Raw genomic sequence first — 14059 nt, forward strand, 5'->3', positions numbered from 1 at the left:
GAAATGAAGATGTTGAGATGGATGAGTGGTAAAAATAGTTAATAAAATAAGGAATGAACAAAGTAGGGTAATTTAGGAGTAGCTCCTGTTAAACATGGAGATAGGAGAAAAGAGAACAAGGGAGAAGAAGACATGTAAGAATTCACGTGGTTCAGCAGTATGCCTACATCCAACGAAGAGGTGGAGATCTGTTTTCCATATATGATTCTCATATACATCCTCAACTCTGTCTTTGGGTTCTGGTTATGACCCAACCCAATACATCTCAACACTCCCCCTCATGTGAAGCTTCGGCAGGTGGATAGGAAACTTTGGGAGGATAACAAAGGCTCCTGGGCTCTAATGCCATTTGGGAAGGTCAATCCCAAAACCTTTAGGCATTAGGTGGAGAAGGCTTCTCAAGTATATGAAGGCACCAAGGACATGGACAAACCGATGTGGGATATATAGCTCTATAACTCCCAGCATCTCAATAGCTATGATACATGATAAGTTGAGGGAATGTTGTTTGAGGTGGCACGAACATGTACAATGGAGGCCTTTGAGTGCTCTAGTAAAGACATTGATATGATTCAGACTAGAGGAGCTACAAGAGTGGTAAGCCTAAAATGAGCCTAGGAGAAGTGGTGAGAGAAGACATGCATACCTTAGGACAAGCAAGTTTGTCTTTGATTAGATCTGATTGGAGAGGTGGGGAACACCGAAGATATGACAGATGGAATGTATGAGTAATGCAGGAGCATCCTAGAGAAGGATTCCTATGTTTGAAAACTTAGAGCTTTGTTTTGCGTGACTTTGAACTCTGGATTGTTTAAAAGCTTATTGAGCTAAGTTTTCAACTAGACCTAGATCTTGCAATGACAAGCTAAATTTGGGACATTATGATTTTTTACTTTATAATAGTCTGTTAATCTGTGATGGGATTTCTAATTTCAAAAGTCTAATTAGATTAGGAGCTTGTTTTGGGTTTACTAGTCCTTTTTTTTTCTTTTTGTAATTTTGTTTTTATAGGAAGGGGTTAGACACTTGTGGGAGTTGCTAAAATTGTACTTTGAGTGAAACCAGGACTTCTTTTGAGATTCAAAAACGATTTTGATTGGCATATTTTGGGTGGAATGGTTTGGTTTTTGTTTATGGTTAAGGAATGGTTCTTTTGCAAGTGGTTTAATGATCACACCCTAGCCTTTTTTCATGGTGAGCAAGCCCATCTCTCTCTCTGTCTCTCTCTTATTTTGTTCATAGCTCTTTTTGGGCATATTACCAGCAGCTTTTTAAATCTACCTGCATCTCTGTGCAAATCTATAGCATTTTCTTGGGCCTTCTGCAAAAATTTCCATTCTATTTCAGCTGCATTGTCACAAAAGATCTTTTTTTGTTTTCCAACACCCTTTGGGGAAAAAAAGGGGGTGAGGGTGGGGGGGTGGTAGTTGAACGGAAAAGGTAATATTGGTTTAGCTGATGAATTGCTGGGTGACCATAAATTGCTCATTTTCCTGATCTGATTGTTGTCCATGGATTTCTGGAATGCTGGTTTATCGGTCAACCTGATTTTGCAGGTTTGAGTACCATGCTGCTGCTGAGCTTGTCAAAGAAGTCCAATTTGAGGAAGTTGAAGGTTTGTTATACTGTCCATCCCTATAAAAGCATTGGGTTCCTTTTTTGATCACCTGACATGGGTCATTTGGGACTCTGATTGCTGATTTAGAAGTGTGATTGAATCAGAAGCATTTGAGAGTACTAACATCGGCTTTCTCACCTAAGAAGCTTTCCCTAATTTTTTTTTTTTCTGCTGGTCTTGATGTAATGCTGTTCGTGACTTCTAAAGTTTCTGATATTTGTGGATTTCAGGAGGTGTTAAAACAAGGATTTTGAGGAAGTGAAACAGCTCTCTTATACTTGCCATTTTAGTCATGGGGGGAATGGTACAGGAGATTGGCTTTGATTTTCATTCTTTTGTAGAGGTAATTGATTCTTTGTGGCTTGTTCCCAGCGCAACGGTAATGTCTATTATTTTCCCCCTAGTGTGTAAAATTCTCTGACCGTGAATTCGTAGAGTGCTTCGACATCTGACAGCCAAGTCTTAGATGGTGATGTTATTTGGGTGGTTTCAGTTAGACGTGATCTGCTGAGATTGGCTGTGGTTAAGTTCCATGAGGCCTAATTAATCACTCCAGATCATGGGTCACTTGGACACTTGTATTGCTATTGTTGTTTTGTGCGATTTGTTGATATGGCTCTAGTTACTGTTAATGAGAGATCCAATCATCCAATGGACTCCAAATCACGTTACATTTGGGTATGTGCGTTGCTAAAAAAGGAATCCAATAACTGACAGATTATCAGATTAGGTGTGTTTGCTATGAAGCCCTTCCCGCGACCGATCTGTTACACAGGTTAGGTATAACCCTTTGGCCTGAATCATAAAACCAAGTAGGTTCGAGGGGTTTTTCGTTAAAAATAAATAATAATAAATAGATCCTGGAGGAAGGTGTCAACGAGAGAATTTACAGTGGAGAGTGTAGATCTAAGCATCATCTCCAATATATAGCTTTCTCCCTTCTTAATCTCTCTCCCGATTCTGGAAATTGCTTCAAGTTGGCTTTAATTTAGTGGTGGCTTCTACTTGAAAGCCATGAGTCTGGATCAAGTCTTCGTACGAGAAGCTGAGTTTCAATTCTCATTGTAACTCATTTATTTTCTCTCCTAAGGTTTAGACTGACTACCTATCTCTTACTATTTTCCTTCCTATTCTCTTTTCCCATATTCCTTCTCTCTTCTCATGGTTTATCAAATTTTTTATTTTTTTATTTATGATTTAACATTAGTTTATTATTAATCCTACAAAATAGTTTTATTTTAATCTTACAAAATAGTCGACTCCCTTATCTCTTTCCATTTTTCTTAAGGTCATTTTCTCTCTCTCTCTCTCTGTCTCTCAATCTCTTCCTATTTTCTCTCCTATTCTTTTTTTCCATACTCCCTCTCTCTCCTCAAGGTTTATCAATTTTTTTTTTCATTTTTTATTTTAATTATGATTTAACATTTGTTTATTATTAATCCTACAAAATAGTTTTATTTTAATCCTACAAAAGAGTGAAGTCCCTTATCGGTTTCCTTTTTTTATTTTTAAGTTCTCTGTTTCTCTCTCTCAGTTTTCATTAACATTTTTCTTCATCCATAGAGGGTGATTTACCCACTATCCTAGGGTTCACAAATCTCTATAGGGTTTTAGTACAAGTCCAAAATACCTTTTTAATGTCCTCTTCCATTCATATGAAGCCTATGATGAATGGATCACGGCGATTAAAAGAAAACGAGATTTCTCCACCTATAGAGTTATCAAAAGGGTATTTTGGACTTGGGGTTTTAGTATAAATATTGTTGGAATCAATTAATTAAAATAAGAAATAATAATTTAAATAAAAATAGAAAATAGTTATATATATATGGCATTTAAGTCGGAAGAGAGAGAGAGAGATAACAATATTGTAGGTAATCCTGATAGTAAAATTTAATGGATTACATGTGTGGGCAAAAGAGATGTACGAAAACCCAAGACAAGGTTCACGTGCAAGGACTTGATTTGGACTCGAAAACCACATGCATGCTTTGATTACAGTGTACACCATACATGGCTGCTGGCTTGCCACTGGTGAGTGGTGCTATTTTTAAAATTTTATAGTTACCAAGAGGATAAATGACACTGATGTCATATGCCATTACTCTCACTGCATGCAATGGTCTTTTGATGGAAGGAGTAGGATTCAATTTAATTTTTTGATGGGAGATAGAACCTTGCCAGTTTCATGTTTTCTACACCCTCTCATTGGCTTGCATGTCAAAGTAGGAGCCACATGGAGTTAAGTTCTTTTGCTCTATTTTGATTTAGGGAATAGCACAAGGTTCCTGAGCCGCCAAGTTTTCTTACTTCCATTTATATGAAATGTTTAACTAGTGCATGAAGTTCCCATCAATGTAGAGAGGAATATAATATATTTCCGTGATTCGAAAATGTGACTACTAGGTCACAATGGGGGTAACCTTATATGAAATATTTTATTATTTATTATTTTCAGAAAAAAAGAAAAACTAAAAATGTCATGTGTTGGAACGTAAGAACTTTGATGGTAGGGATAACCTTTTTCATTTGATTTGTATGATTTTCTTCTTTTTTAGGTGAAATTTGTATGTTTTTCTTCTTAGACAAGAAAAGAAAGTAACACCTGAGAGGAGAACAAAACTAAAACCTGAGAGAAGAAAAAAAAAAAAAAAAAAGAAAAAAAAGAAAAAGAAAAGTTCTTTAAGCCACTAGGGCAGGGCAAGGTATACTATCATTTTTGCCTCTATTTTTCTTCTCCACACATGAAATGACTTCGCTTCCCTCCAATGTATGATAGTGTTTTACCACATCTCATTGATGTCTTCATTGATCCCGCTTTCTCAGAGAACTCTCTCCCCAAAAATGAAGATCACAATTTCTCGATTCACCACTTCAGTAACAATAAGTTGCAACTTTCATTTTACATTCCTCAATTTTATCATTACACAAATTAATCTTCAAATGTTATTATAAATTAATAAAGATATATATATATATATATATATTGGTGACGAATTAATAAAAATCATTTACTTTACTTCAAGTGGAATATCCACCAAAAGAACAAACAAAATACATAAAAAAAAAAAAAAAAAAAAAAAAAAAACTAGATGCTAGCCTGACTGCATGAGGATACCTTTTAAGTTCATGCACTAAGGTGTTTTTAAGTTTAACAACTGATGATAAATAGATTGACATTATCAATAACTAAGGCTCTCTTTGGTATCATTTTTATTTTTATTTTTTATTTATTTAACAAAAATCATTAATGAAAATCATTTTTTATCAAAACATAAAAATGGTTTGGTAACTATTTCATAACAATAGTTTTTTGTAAGAAATAGCTTAGTATCTCTATATGCAAAATGATTTTTTGAAAAAATGGATGAAGAGATTTCCTTCACCCATCTTCTTTATAATTCTCTTTCTCCACTTTAGATTGAAAAAGTGGGGATAAGTGGCTTGGATTTCTAATTACTAAGCAAATGACTGCTTTACTCCTCCATATTTGGACTTTAAATATGTGCTTATTAAAGTTCAACGCAAAAATCAATTTTGACCAAAACACATAAATGACAATATCAATTTTAGATCTATTCCTACTTTCTTAAAAAAAAAAAACAAAAAATCCAATCCTACTTGTCCAATTTTGCATTATCAGCCATGTGTCATATTATAATATTACACGTTAACCCACTCTGATTGATTCCTCTAATCTTGTTCCTCCTTCCTATATATAATATCATCAATAATCGAATTGTCTATATATATGTTAATTTCTTAATTTCTACACTCTAATTGGCGTATAACTTATTTTAGACATCTTTATCTACTGTGGTCGTTAAGCTGCTGTTGGATCGTTATCAAAATAATCCACACGAAAAAAAAAAAAAAAAAAATCTAAAAATCTAAAATGGGTCATGGTAATGAGTGCCCTAAGATAAGATATATATATATATATATATATTTATATAAACAGGTCTAACTTTAAGTAATTTTGACTCTACTTAATTAATATTCTTTCCAAATTGATCGAAAAAATTGTGCTCAGTGTCTGTATAGTATACGGTATAGGTATTGATTCAGTATCGGTATCAGTATCGGAATGGGATCGGCGGTATTAACTTACCTTACCAGTTACTATGCCATTACCCCCGTTGGCAGTTGGCATTGCTCTATAAATAGTACAGACAACACTCCAAGTTCCACGACAGGAAGTGGTAATCCACCATCCCATACTTCATACCACCATTTCAATTTCTGAAGCTTTCATCCACTTCCTTCAACTTTCCAACTCCAAGGAAATCATAATATTTAGAAAAGCAGAAACTACAGACAGGATCAGCAGTGATCGAGAGAGAGAGAGAGAGAGAGAGATGGATGGCAGAGAACAGGACGTACATGTGGGTGCAAGCAAGTACCAGGAGAGGCAGGGGATAGGGACGGCAGCCCAGAGCGAAGACAAGGACTACATAGAGCCACCGCCGGGGCCCTTGTTCGAGCCAAGCGAGTTGCGATCATGGTCCTTTTACAGGGCCGGGATCGCTGAGTTTATAGCGACCTTCCTGTTCTTATACATCACCATACTAACGGTGATGGGTATGAATAGGTCCCCCACAAAGTGTGCTGCCGTTGGGATTCAAGGCATCGCTTGGGCTTTTGGTGGCATGATCTTTGCTCTTGTCTATTGCACCGCTGGCATCTCAGGTAGTTATTGTAGTCACTTACTTACTCTTTCTTCAATCTTCTCCATCTTTCCCTAAAATTAATGACTTTGTGAGTTTGAAACTGTGAAGGGGGTCACATAAACCCAGCGGTGACGTTCGGATTACTACTGGCGAGGAAGCTATCTCTGACGAGGGCGTTGTTCTACATTGTGATGCAGTGCCTTGGGGCTATCTGCGGTGCTGGAGTGGTGAAGGGTTTCGAGAAGAGGCAGTACGAGAGGATGGGTGGGGGTGCCAACGTGGTGGCCCATGGCTACACTAAGGGTGATGGGCTTGGAGCCGAGATCGTCGGCACTTTCATCCTTGTCTACACCGTCTTCTCCGCCACCGATGCCAAGCGTAACGCCCGAGACTCCCACGTCCCTGTAAGTCGGATCGTGATTGTGAATTCTTGAATCCTGATAGGTTAATTAATTGATTAATAATAATGTGATTGTACTTGTTGGTGGACAGATCTTGGCACCGTTGCCCATCGGGTTCGCAGTGTTCCTGGTTCACTTGGCCACCATTCCTATTACAGGAACCGGAATCAACCCAGCCAGAAGTCTTGGGGCCGCCATCATCTACAACAAGGACCATGCTTGGAAAGATCATGTATGAGTAAATCCAACATTCTAATTAATTAAAATTAGTAATTAGTCCTTGATTAATTAGAAGTAATTTAATTTGTTGGGTATGTGTTTTGGCCGGCTCATGCATGCAGTGGATTTTCTGGGTGGGACCTTTCGTTGGGGCAGCACTTGCAGCTCTATACCATCAGGTGGTGATCAGAGCCATTCCCTTCAAATCCAAGTGATTGATGAAATAATACACGATCATGTTCAACGGATATATATGGTCTTCTTCTATAGTTGCTTCATTTTCTGCTTTCGTGTCATGGACTCGTGTCACACACCTCGGGTGTAGCTCGGCTGGTTCAATGGTAAATTCGAGTAAATCCGAGGGATTTCTTGTCAACCCAACAACAAATAAAAATAAAAGTCCTGGGTTCATGTTTGCTGCTTCCTTTCTAACGGGGCAATGTATGCTAACTTTGTTGACTTTTTAAGTACAATGACCTTTGGATCCGCTTCACGTCGGATCATCTAATTACTTGTAAATTTCAATAATCAATAATTGTCTCATTTTCTATTATTATGAGGGTGAAAAGAGGTATATTTGGAAACAAAAAGGATAGTTGTTGAATATTCACATATGCCACTAGGTGACCATATAAAGAATGGATACAAATTCAGATGGTGAAACTATTGAATTGACTGGCTGGATTAGATTTGGAATGATCGATCCTTACCCGATCACGGATAGAGGAATGTGATCCGATGATACTGTTTCACTGGATTAGTGCAGACGAAGGGGCAATAAGATTAAATAATAATAATAATAATAATCTTTCTTTTAATGAAAATTAGGGGTATTTCGATTTGATTCAATCGATACGAAAAGGGGTTGAATTGGTGAGACCAATTCCGATATCTTAATCATGTACTGATTGTGTTGTGTGAAATCAAGCGTTGGGTTTGGGGTTGCAGTTGAAAGATAACAGTTGGAGCCGGTTTATGATAGAGAGTAGAGCATTTATGACTTTAGATGAATGTACCTTCCTTTACCGGTATTTGTTTGTTTTTAAGTTGAAATAGAATTTAACAAGAATCACGTGGTAAAAATAGGATTGAGTATGATTTATTTTAATAGTGGGTAAGTTTACAAGACTTTGATCTCCACTTGACTAAGTGAAAAAAAAAAAAAAAAAACCTGATTTTTCCAACTATAGTCTAAAGACCCTAGACTCTAGATCGACTTGCACCCTAAGTCCAACATTCCGAGCCTTCCTTAGGCTTAAAGGGTTTGGGTTAGTCTTTTTCAGTCCGCAGGCTAAGGCAAAGGGTGAGATTTTCAGGCAGATCATACCCATGAAAAGCCCTTTTGGGTGAGGCCGAATTCAAGCTCCAAGCTTATATGCCGATTTCACTATGGAAAGCCCTTTTGGGTGAGGCCCCATCACATTCTGAGTTTTAAGATATGAGATCCACCTATCTGAGCAGTGGGTGGTCTTGTAGATTGCACTTTGTAACCTTAAGGAAATCCTAAGCTATCTCCGCATCTGGAATTCTGGATGCATAATGGAGTGTCACCCGTCCATATCAGGCCTTTCTACAATAGCGTTCTACCTTTTAAGATGCTTCTAAATGCCTAAGAAAAGAACGGATGAGTATCTAGTGGTGCATGACAGAAATCGTCATCTAGAAAATAAATGCTAAAACCGTATTGTTGTAGAAATGCAATCTTAAAAGTGATGCAGAAAATAATGAAAAAATAAGAACAAAAAATACACACAAGTTTATGAGGTTTGAAAATATCGTCGTTCGATCTATTTTGTCGAGGCATCTGCACCAGTATTCTCTGGATTAAATAGCCGTACACCAAAAATTGTATTACCATCGATCATGATCAATACTAATACATACCAACAAATTCAACACAATTCTTCAAACCCTAGTGTGAGGCCCTATCCAACTTTGGTTTATATAAGTAGTCCGAATTAATCCAATAAATCTTCCTCTCATTTTGTTTCTGTCAATCCAAAAGGACCTCCAGCACACTTTTTTTTTTTTTATCCTCAAGTAAACCCTCGGTGATTTTTTTTTTGTAAATGACCCCTCGGGGAGTCTGACTCTGACATTAATTATGTGGGATTGTTTTATCTAATTCTTTTTATCTTTACCAATTTGCATTAGAAGGCTCAAATATTTTCCAGGCTTGATAAGACCACAAATGCAAATAATTCTTGCAAGGATCCTCTGGTTTGTAACGGGGGTATTTGGACTGGACGGTGTCAATGAATTTTGAAGGTTAGCTTTCTAGATCTCCACGCCCAACCACTCAGGGAATAAGAGGGGCATTATACGGTTTCTTGAAAAGCACCATATGTCAAGAATGAGAGGGTCATGAAGAAAGAGAATGTGAAAGAATCGCAGGCACCAGCAGCCACTTCCCAACTACAAAAACTTAGGTGAACCTTGAAAAACCTAATTTTAATGTTAATGATATTTCATTTGTTAGCTTTCTTGTCATACATTGGTTAGTGATATAATGATAAGAACTCTGGATTTGCGCCTCCACCATCTACTAATCTCTAAATAACTGTCAATATTGTTTGCCGATCCCTTTCTTATGAACCACAGTATCACATGAAACCTTCCCATGGATGAACTTTCATGCAAGAATCGAATGGCGCGGCAGAATATAAGAGTTTCAAATTAGCTTTAATTTCTCCAGCGAACTTTAGAACCAGGCTTCCTTAAACCCTCCCATGCAGATTTAATTGAAAAATTCCCCAATGCTTATAGGGGCCAGCAACACACAAGTATAAACGGGAATAAGTTAGGGCTAAACGGGTCTTAAAGGGACTAATTAACCGATTATGTCAAAATGGGTTATAATTTGGTTGTACACGGGACTCTAATAGGGCTTTAAACATGTTAAACAGAATAAAAAGACTTTAATCAGACTTTAAATGTGTTGGAGCTGAATAAAATGGTTCAAATCGAATCTTAAACATGTTGAATTTATAATCAGTTGATCCCGTTCGGGTGTCCATCAGGTTGCACCCTTGCATTGGCAACAATCAATTATTAAAAAAAAAAAAACAGAAAAAAAAACTGTGTAATCATGTGTGGTTATAGAGAATCATGGTTGTTGGTTGCAATTGCGAACCGATGAAGCTAGTTAGGTCGTGAGAAAAAATTTCGACGCTGCCTAGGTTTGGTAACAGCCAAGGGAATGGAATTAGTGGATATTTTCAAACATACCCTTGGCCGTTGCCTGGTTTATGATTTTGAAATACTATAACTCTTACCGCGCACTTCAAAATCATATGCGGTACGACGTTGAGGTACAATAAGAATCTAACGGCTGAGTTGCATGGCAGGTCCTCTTAACCGTTGGAAGTTCACTGCACCTCACCTGCTCTGATTAAGCACCTAATCCCCTTGTTTTCATTCATTTCCTAATCAAGGCGGTTATACGGACGGTTACACCCACTTCCCCGTGTTCGTGAGGGATTAATCGTTAATTAATGCTCTTCGTCTCTCTCGTTTCTTATCTAATTGCATTCTCATTTCTCTCTCCTTACCAAGAAAAAAAATTCTCATTCCTCTCTCTCTCACTCTATAAATATATATATATATATATATATACTACAGGACGTCAGTGGTTTTGGCATGAGACTATCGGGAAAAGGAGAAAGCTCACTGCACAGTAAACACAAGTTGCAAAATCGCATTCAGGTGCAGCTTCTGATGGGGTCTCATCATGGTTTTAAGCCAATATCCAAGTGCAGCTCCGAGGGGAGATCAAACCAAACAGTGGCTGCAGACCTCGATGGTACCCTTCTCCTGTCTCGAAGTGCTTTCCCTTATTTCATGCTTATTGCTCTTGAAGCTGGCAGTCTTCTGAGGGCACTCCTCCTTTTGGCATCCGTTCCCATCGTCTACACTATTTACCTATTCCTGTCAGAGTCATTAGCCATCAAGATCTTCGTCTTCGTCACCTTTGCAGGTTTAAAGGTGAGGGATATTGAGCTGGTGTCGATGTCTGTGCTGCCCAGGTTCTATGCCGATGATGTGCACCCGGAGAGTTGGCGTGTGTTCAATTCCTTTGGGAAGAGATACATAGTGACCGCAAATCCAAGGATCATGGTAGAGCCCTTTGTCAAGAACTATTTAGGAGCAGACAAGGTGCTTGGCACTGAACTCCAAGTTTTGAAATCTGGTAGGGCAACTGGGTTTGTCAAGAAACCCGGTGTTCTTGTTGGAGATCTCAAGAGAGCTGCAGTGGAGCGAGAATTCGGGGAGGCTCGGCCTGATGTGGGCATGGGAGACAGAGAGACCGATCAAGATTTCATCTCCATTTGCAAGGTTTGATCTTCTTCTTCTTTTTTGTTATTTGGCTTTGAAATTGGTTTCTTTTAAACTTTGAATTGCTTTTGATCTTGGCGAGAGTTAATTTATGCGAATTAAATTATTCTTTTTAATTGAGCATATGTTTCATGCATGTTGTGATGCTGGGAGTCCTTGAGCTAGGCTTGACTGAAAATAAAATACAATATCATTCATGCCTCATGCGTGTGTTTTGTCACAAAAATTCAATGAGCTGAGATCTTAGTCATCATTCTCACCCTGCATGGGAACGGTCCCACCAAAGATGCACGGTCCATGGGTTGTGGGTCCCATTGAGGCTGTAAAAATAATTGAATTTTATTTATTTATTTATTTTATTATTATTATTATTTTCTTTCTTTTGGTATTGATATTTGATATACTAAATGATGATCATGTTGAGCGGGTAAGATGTGAACCATGTTTCTTGTAGAGAAATGTGATTTCTGAGAATACACGAGCACCAATTAAAGTGTATATGAGAAAATATCCACCAAAAAGAAATTTTCACTATCACTAGGGCGAGCAAATCATTTCGCACCCCAATGTTTCTAGGCACAGGGGTCCAATAGTTTCATGTCAAATTGCTACTTGTGTCTGATCCCTATAAAGTTCTGAACTTCGAACCAAATAACCATGGATGCAAAATTTTCTATTAAAAAAAAAAGTTTGTCAGACCCACATCTTATGAAGACCCATGAAATGAGGCAGGATAAAATTTTGAGAAAATTATTTGATTATTCATCTTTGGATTTTTCTTTACAAAACTATTTATTTAAAAATTTAATTAAAAAATTACCCAAAATTAAATTTGGTTTATAAAATCATCCACCTAAAGTTTCAGTTGATAAAAATATTCAAAACCAAGTTTGGGTTTACAAAACTACCCAAAACAGTTATTCTCCTTTATCTTCCCTATACAGTTAGGTATTTTTTATTTTATTTTTGTTAATTTGAATAGTTTTATAAACCTAAACTTGATTTTGGGGTATTTTCATTAACTTAAACTTTTGGGTAGATAATTTTATAAAAGGAAACCCAAAAATACCAAATCATATAATTTTTCCAAGAAAAATTTCCTAACAACCTGGATCCAATCCCAACCCACCACATGGTAGGCAATGAAATAATTGAGCGCATGATTCATCTCATCATAATCTCAGCGCATGTGGTGGTAGATTGTGATCGAACCCTAATCAAGCTGCCATTTTTTCAGGAACCTGGACTTGTAACAAAAGAAAAAAATAAAAAAATAATTCACTCATCCTTTGAGCTAGCTCACAAATAACCTTCTAGGCTTCAATATGTTTCAAAATACCCAATTAGTGGAAAAGCTTATGCATCCCAAGTAGCAGCAAACTTTCATCTCAGATTTTGGGATTAAAATTGAAAGAGGAACTACGAATGCTCAAACCAAGCAATGGGTCTCACCATGTGGGGTGTGTGTGTATGTGTGTGTGTGTGTAGGAAGGGTATATGGTACCGAGGTCCATGTGCGAGCCTGTGCCTAGAAACAAGCTTCTAAGACCAGTGATCTTCCACGAGGGAAGACTAGTTCAGAGACCCACCCCTCTGATGGCCCTGATGACCTTTCTTTGGATGCCAATTGGCTTCTTTCTCTCCATCATCAGAATCTACTTGAACATTCCCTTGCCAGAGCGTATCATGTGGTACAACTTCAAGATAATTGGAATCAGGCTGATGGTGAAGGGTAACCCTCCTCCTCAACCCAAGAAAGGCCAACCGGGTGTCCTCTTCGTCTGCAATCACAGAACCATCCTCGACCCAGTAATCACTGCAGTCGCCCTGGGAAGAAAGATAAGCTGTGTCACTTACAGTATAAGCAAATTCTCAGAGATAATCTCACCCATCAAATCAGTAGCATTGACAAGGGAACGAGAAAAAGACGCTGCTAACATCAAACAATTGCTGGAAGAAGGGGACCTAATGATCTGCCCTGAAGGCACAACCTGCAGAGAACCCTTCCTTTTAAGGTTCAGTGCAATGTTTGCAGAGCTCACCGATAGGATTGTTCCTGTGGCGATTAATACAAAGCAAAGCTTCTTCTATGGAACATCGACCCGTGGGTTTAAATGGATGGACCCGTATTTTGTGTTCATGAACCCAAGACCCACTTATGAAATCACATTCTTGAACCAGCTTCCCACTGAGCTCACGTGCAAAGGAGGGAAGTCACCCACTGAGGTTGCCAACTATATCCAGAGGGTGCTCTCAGAGACACTAGGTTTTAAGTCCACCAACCTCACAAGGAAGGATAAGTATAAGATGCTTGCAGGTACAGATGGAACAGTTACATCCAAGAAAGTAAAAGACTAGCGTGACTGCGTGATCGCTCTCTCTCTCTCTCTCCATTTGCATGTTTGAGACATAACAGTAATGATAAATAAATGGTATATGATTTATAATTTCTAATTGATAAATGAAATATAAATAAAATTATAATCTGGAGTTGATAGATTGCAATCAGATCTTGGTAATTCTAGATTTCAATATCAGAACTTGCATGATGGATTTAATGTGAAGTTTTTTTTTTTTTTTTCGCTGCTATTCATGTAGGAACTTTTCTGCTACTCAGACTTATAATCAAAGAAATAGGATAATTCACTTTCTTTTTAGAATCACAAATTCCCTCTTATGTTTTCATATATTTCAAAATATTTTTTAAAATTCTATTCTTTCGGCTGTGAGCTTGGGCAACAAAATTTAATGCAATTTTAATGGCATTTTCTTCTTTATCTTTTTTGCTTGTGATTTTTCTTTTCATCCAAAATATA

At 37.6% G+C, this 14059-nt stretch overlaps 2 protein-coding genes and 1 long non-coding RNA gene across 3 annotated transcripts; all 3 read left to right on the forward strand.

The window, feature by feature from the left end:
• Positions 1-30: 30 nt before the first annotated feature.
• LOC122085418 lies at positions 31-2250 on the forward strand. The gene is made up of 2 exons (XR_006142122.1): positions 31-1615; positions 1849-2250. It is a non-coding gene; the product is annotated as an uncharacterized LOC122085418 (long non-coding RNA).
• Positions 2251-5716: 3466 nt separating this feature from the next.
• Positions 5717-7459, forward strand: LOC122085417 (probable aquaporin PIP1-5). The gene is made up of 4 exons (XM_042653844.1): positions 5717-6307; positions 6397-6692; positions 6781-6921; positions 7031-7459. The coding sequence occupies exons 1-4, from the start codon at positions 5977-5979 to the stop codon at positions 7121-7123; spliced, it is 861 nt and encodes a 286-aa protein (XP_042509778.1). The 5' UTR covers positions 5717-5976; the 3' UTR covers positions 7124-7459.
• A 3113-nt stretch (positions 7460-10572) lies between these two features.
• On the forward strand, positions 10573-13628 carry LOC122085416 (glycerol-3-phosphate 2-O-acyltransferase 6-like). The gene is made up of 2 exons (XM_042653843.1): positions 10573-11243; positions 12732-13628. The coding sequence occupies exons 1-2, from the start codon at positions 10626-10628 to the stop codon at positions 13599-13601; spliced, it is 1488 nt and encodes a 495-aa protein (XP_042509777.1). The 5' UTR covers positions 10573-10625; the 3' UTR covers positions 13602-13628.
• The last annotated feature ends 431 nt before the right edge of the window (positions 13629-14059 follow it).

The sequence above is a fragment of the Macadamia integrifolia genome, chromosome 8 (genome assembly GCF_013358625.1).
Source record: "Macadamia integrifolia cultivar HAES 741 chromosome 8, SCU_Mint_v3, whole genome shotgun sequence".
NCBI classification, from domain to species: domain Eukaryota; kingdom Viridiplantae; phylum Streptophyta; class Magnoliopsida; order Proteales; family Proteaceae; genus Macadamia; species Macadamia integrifolia.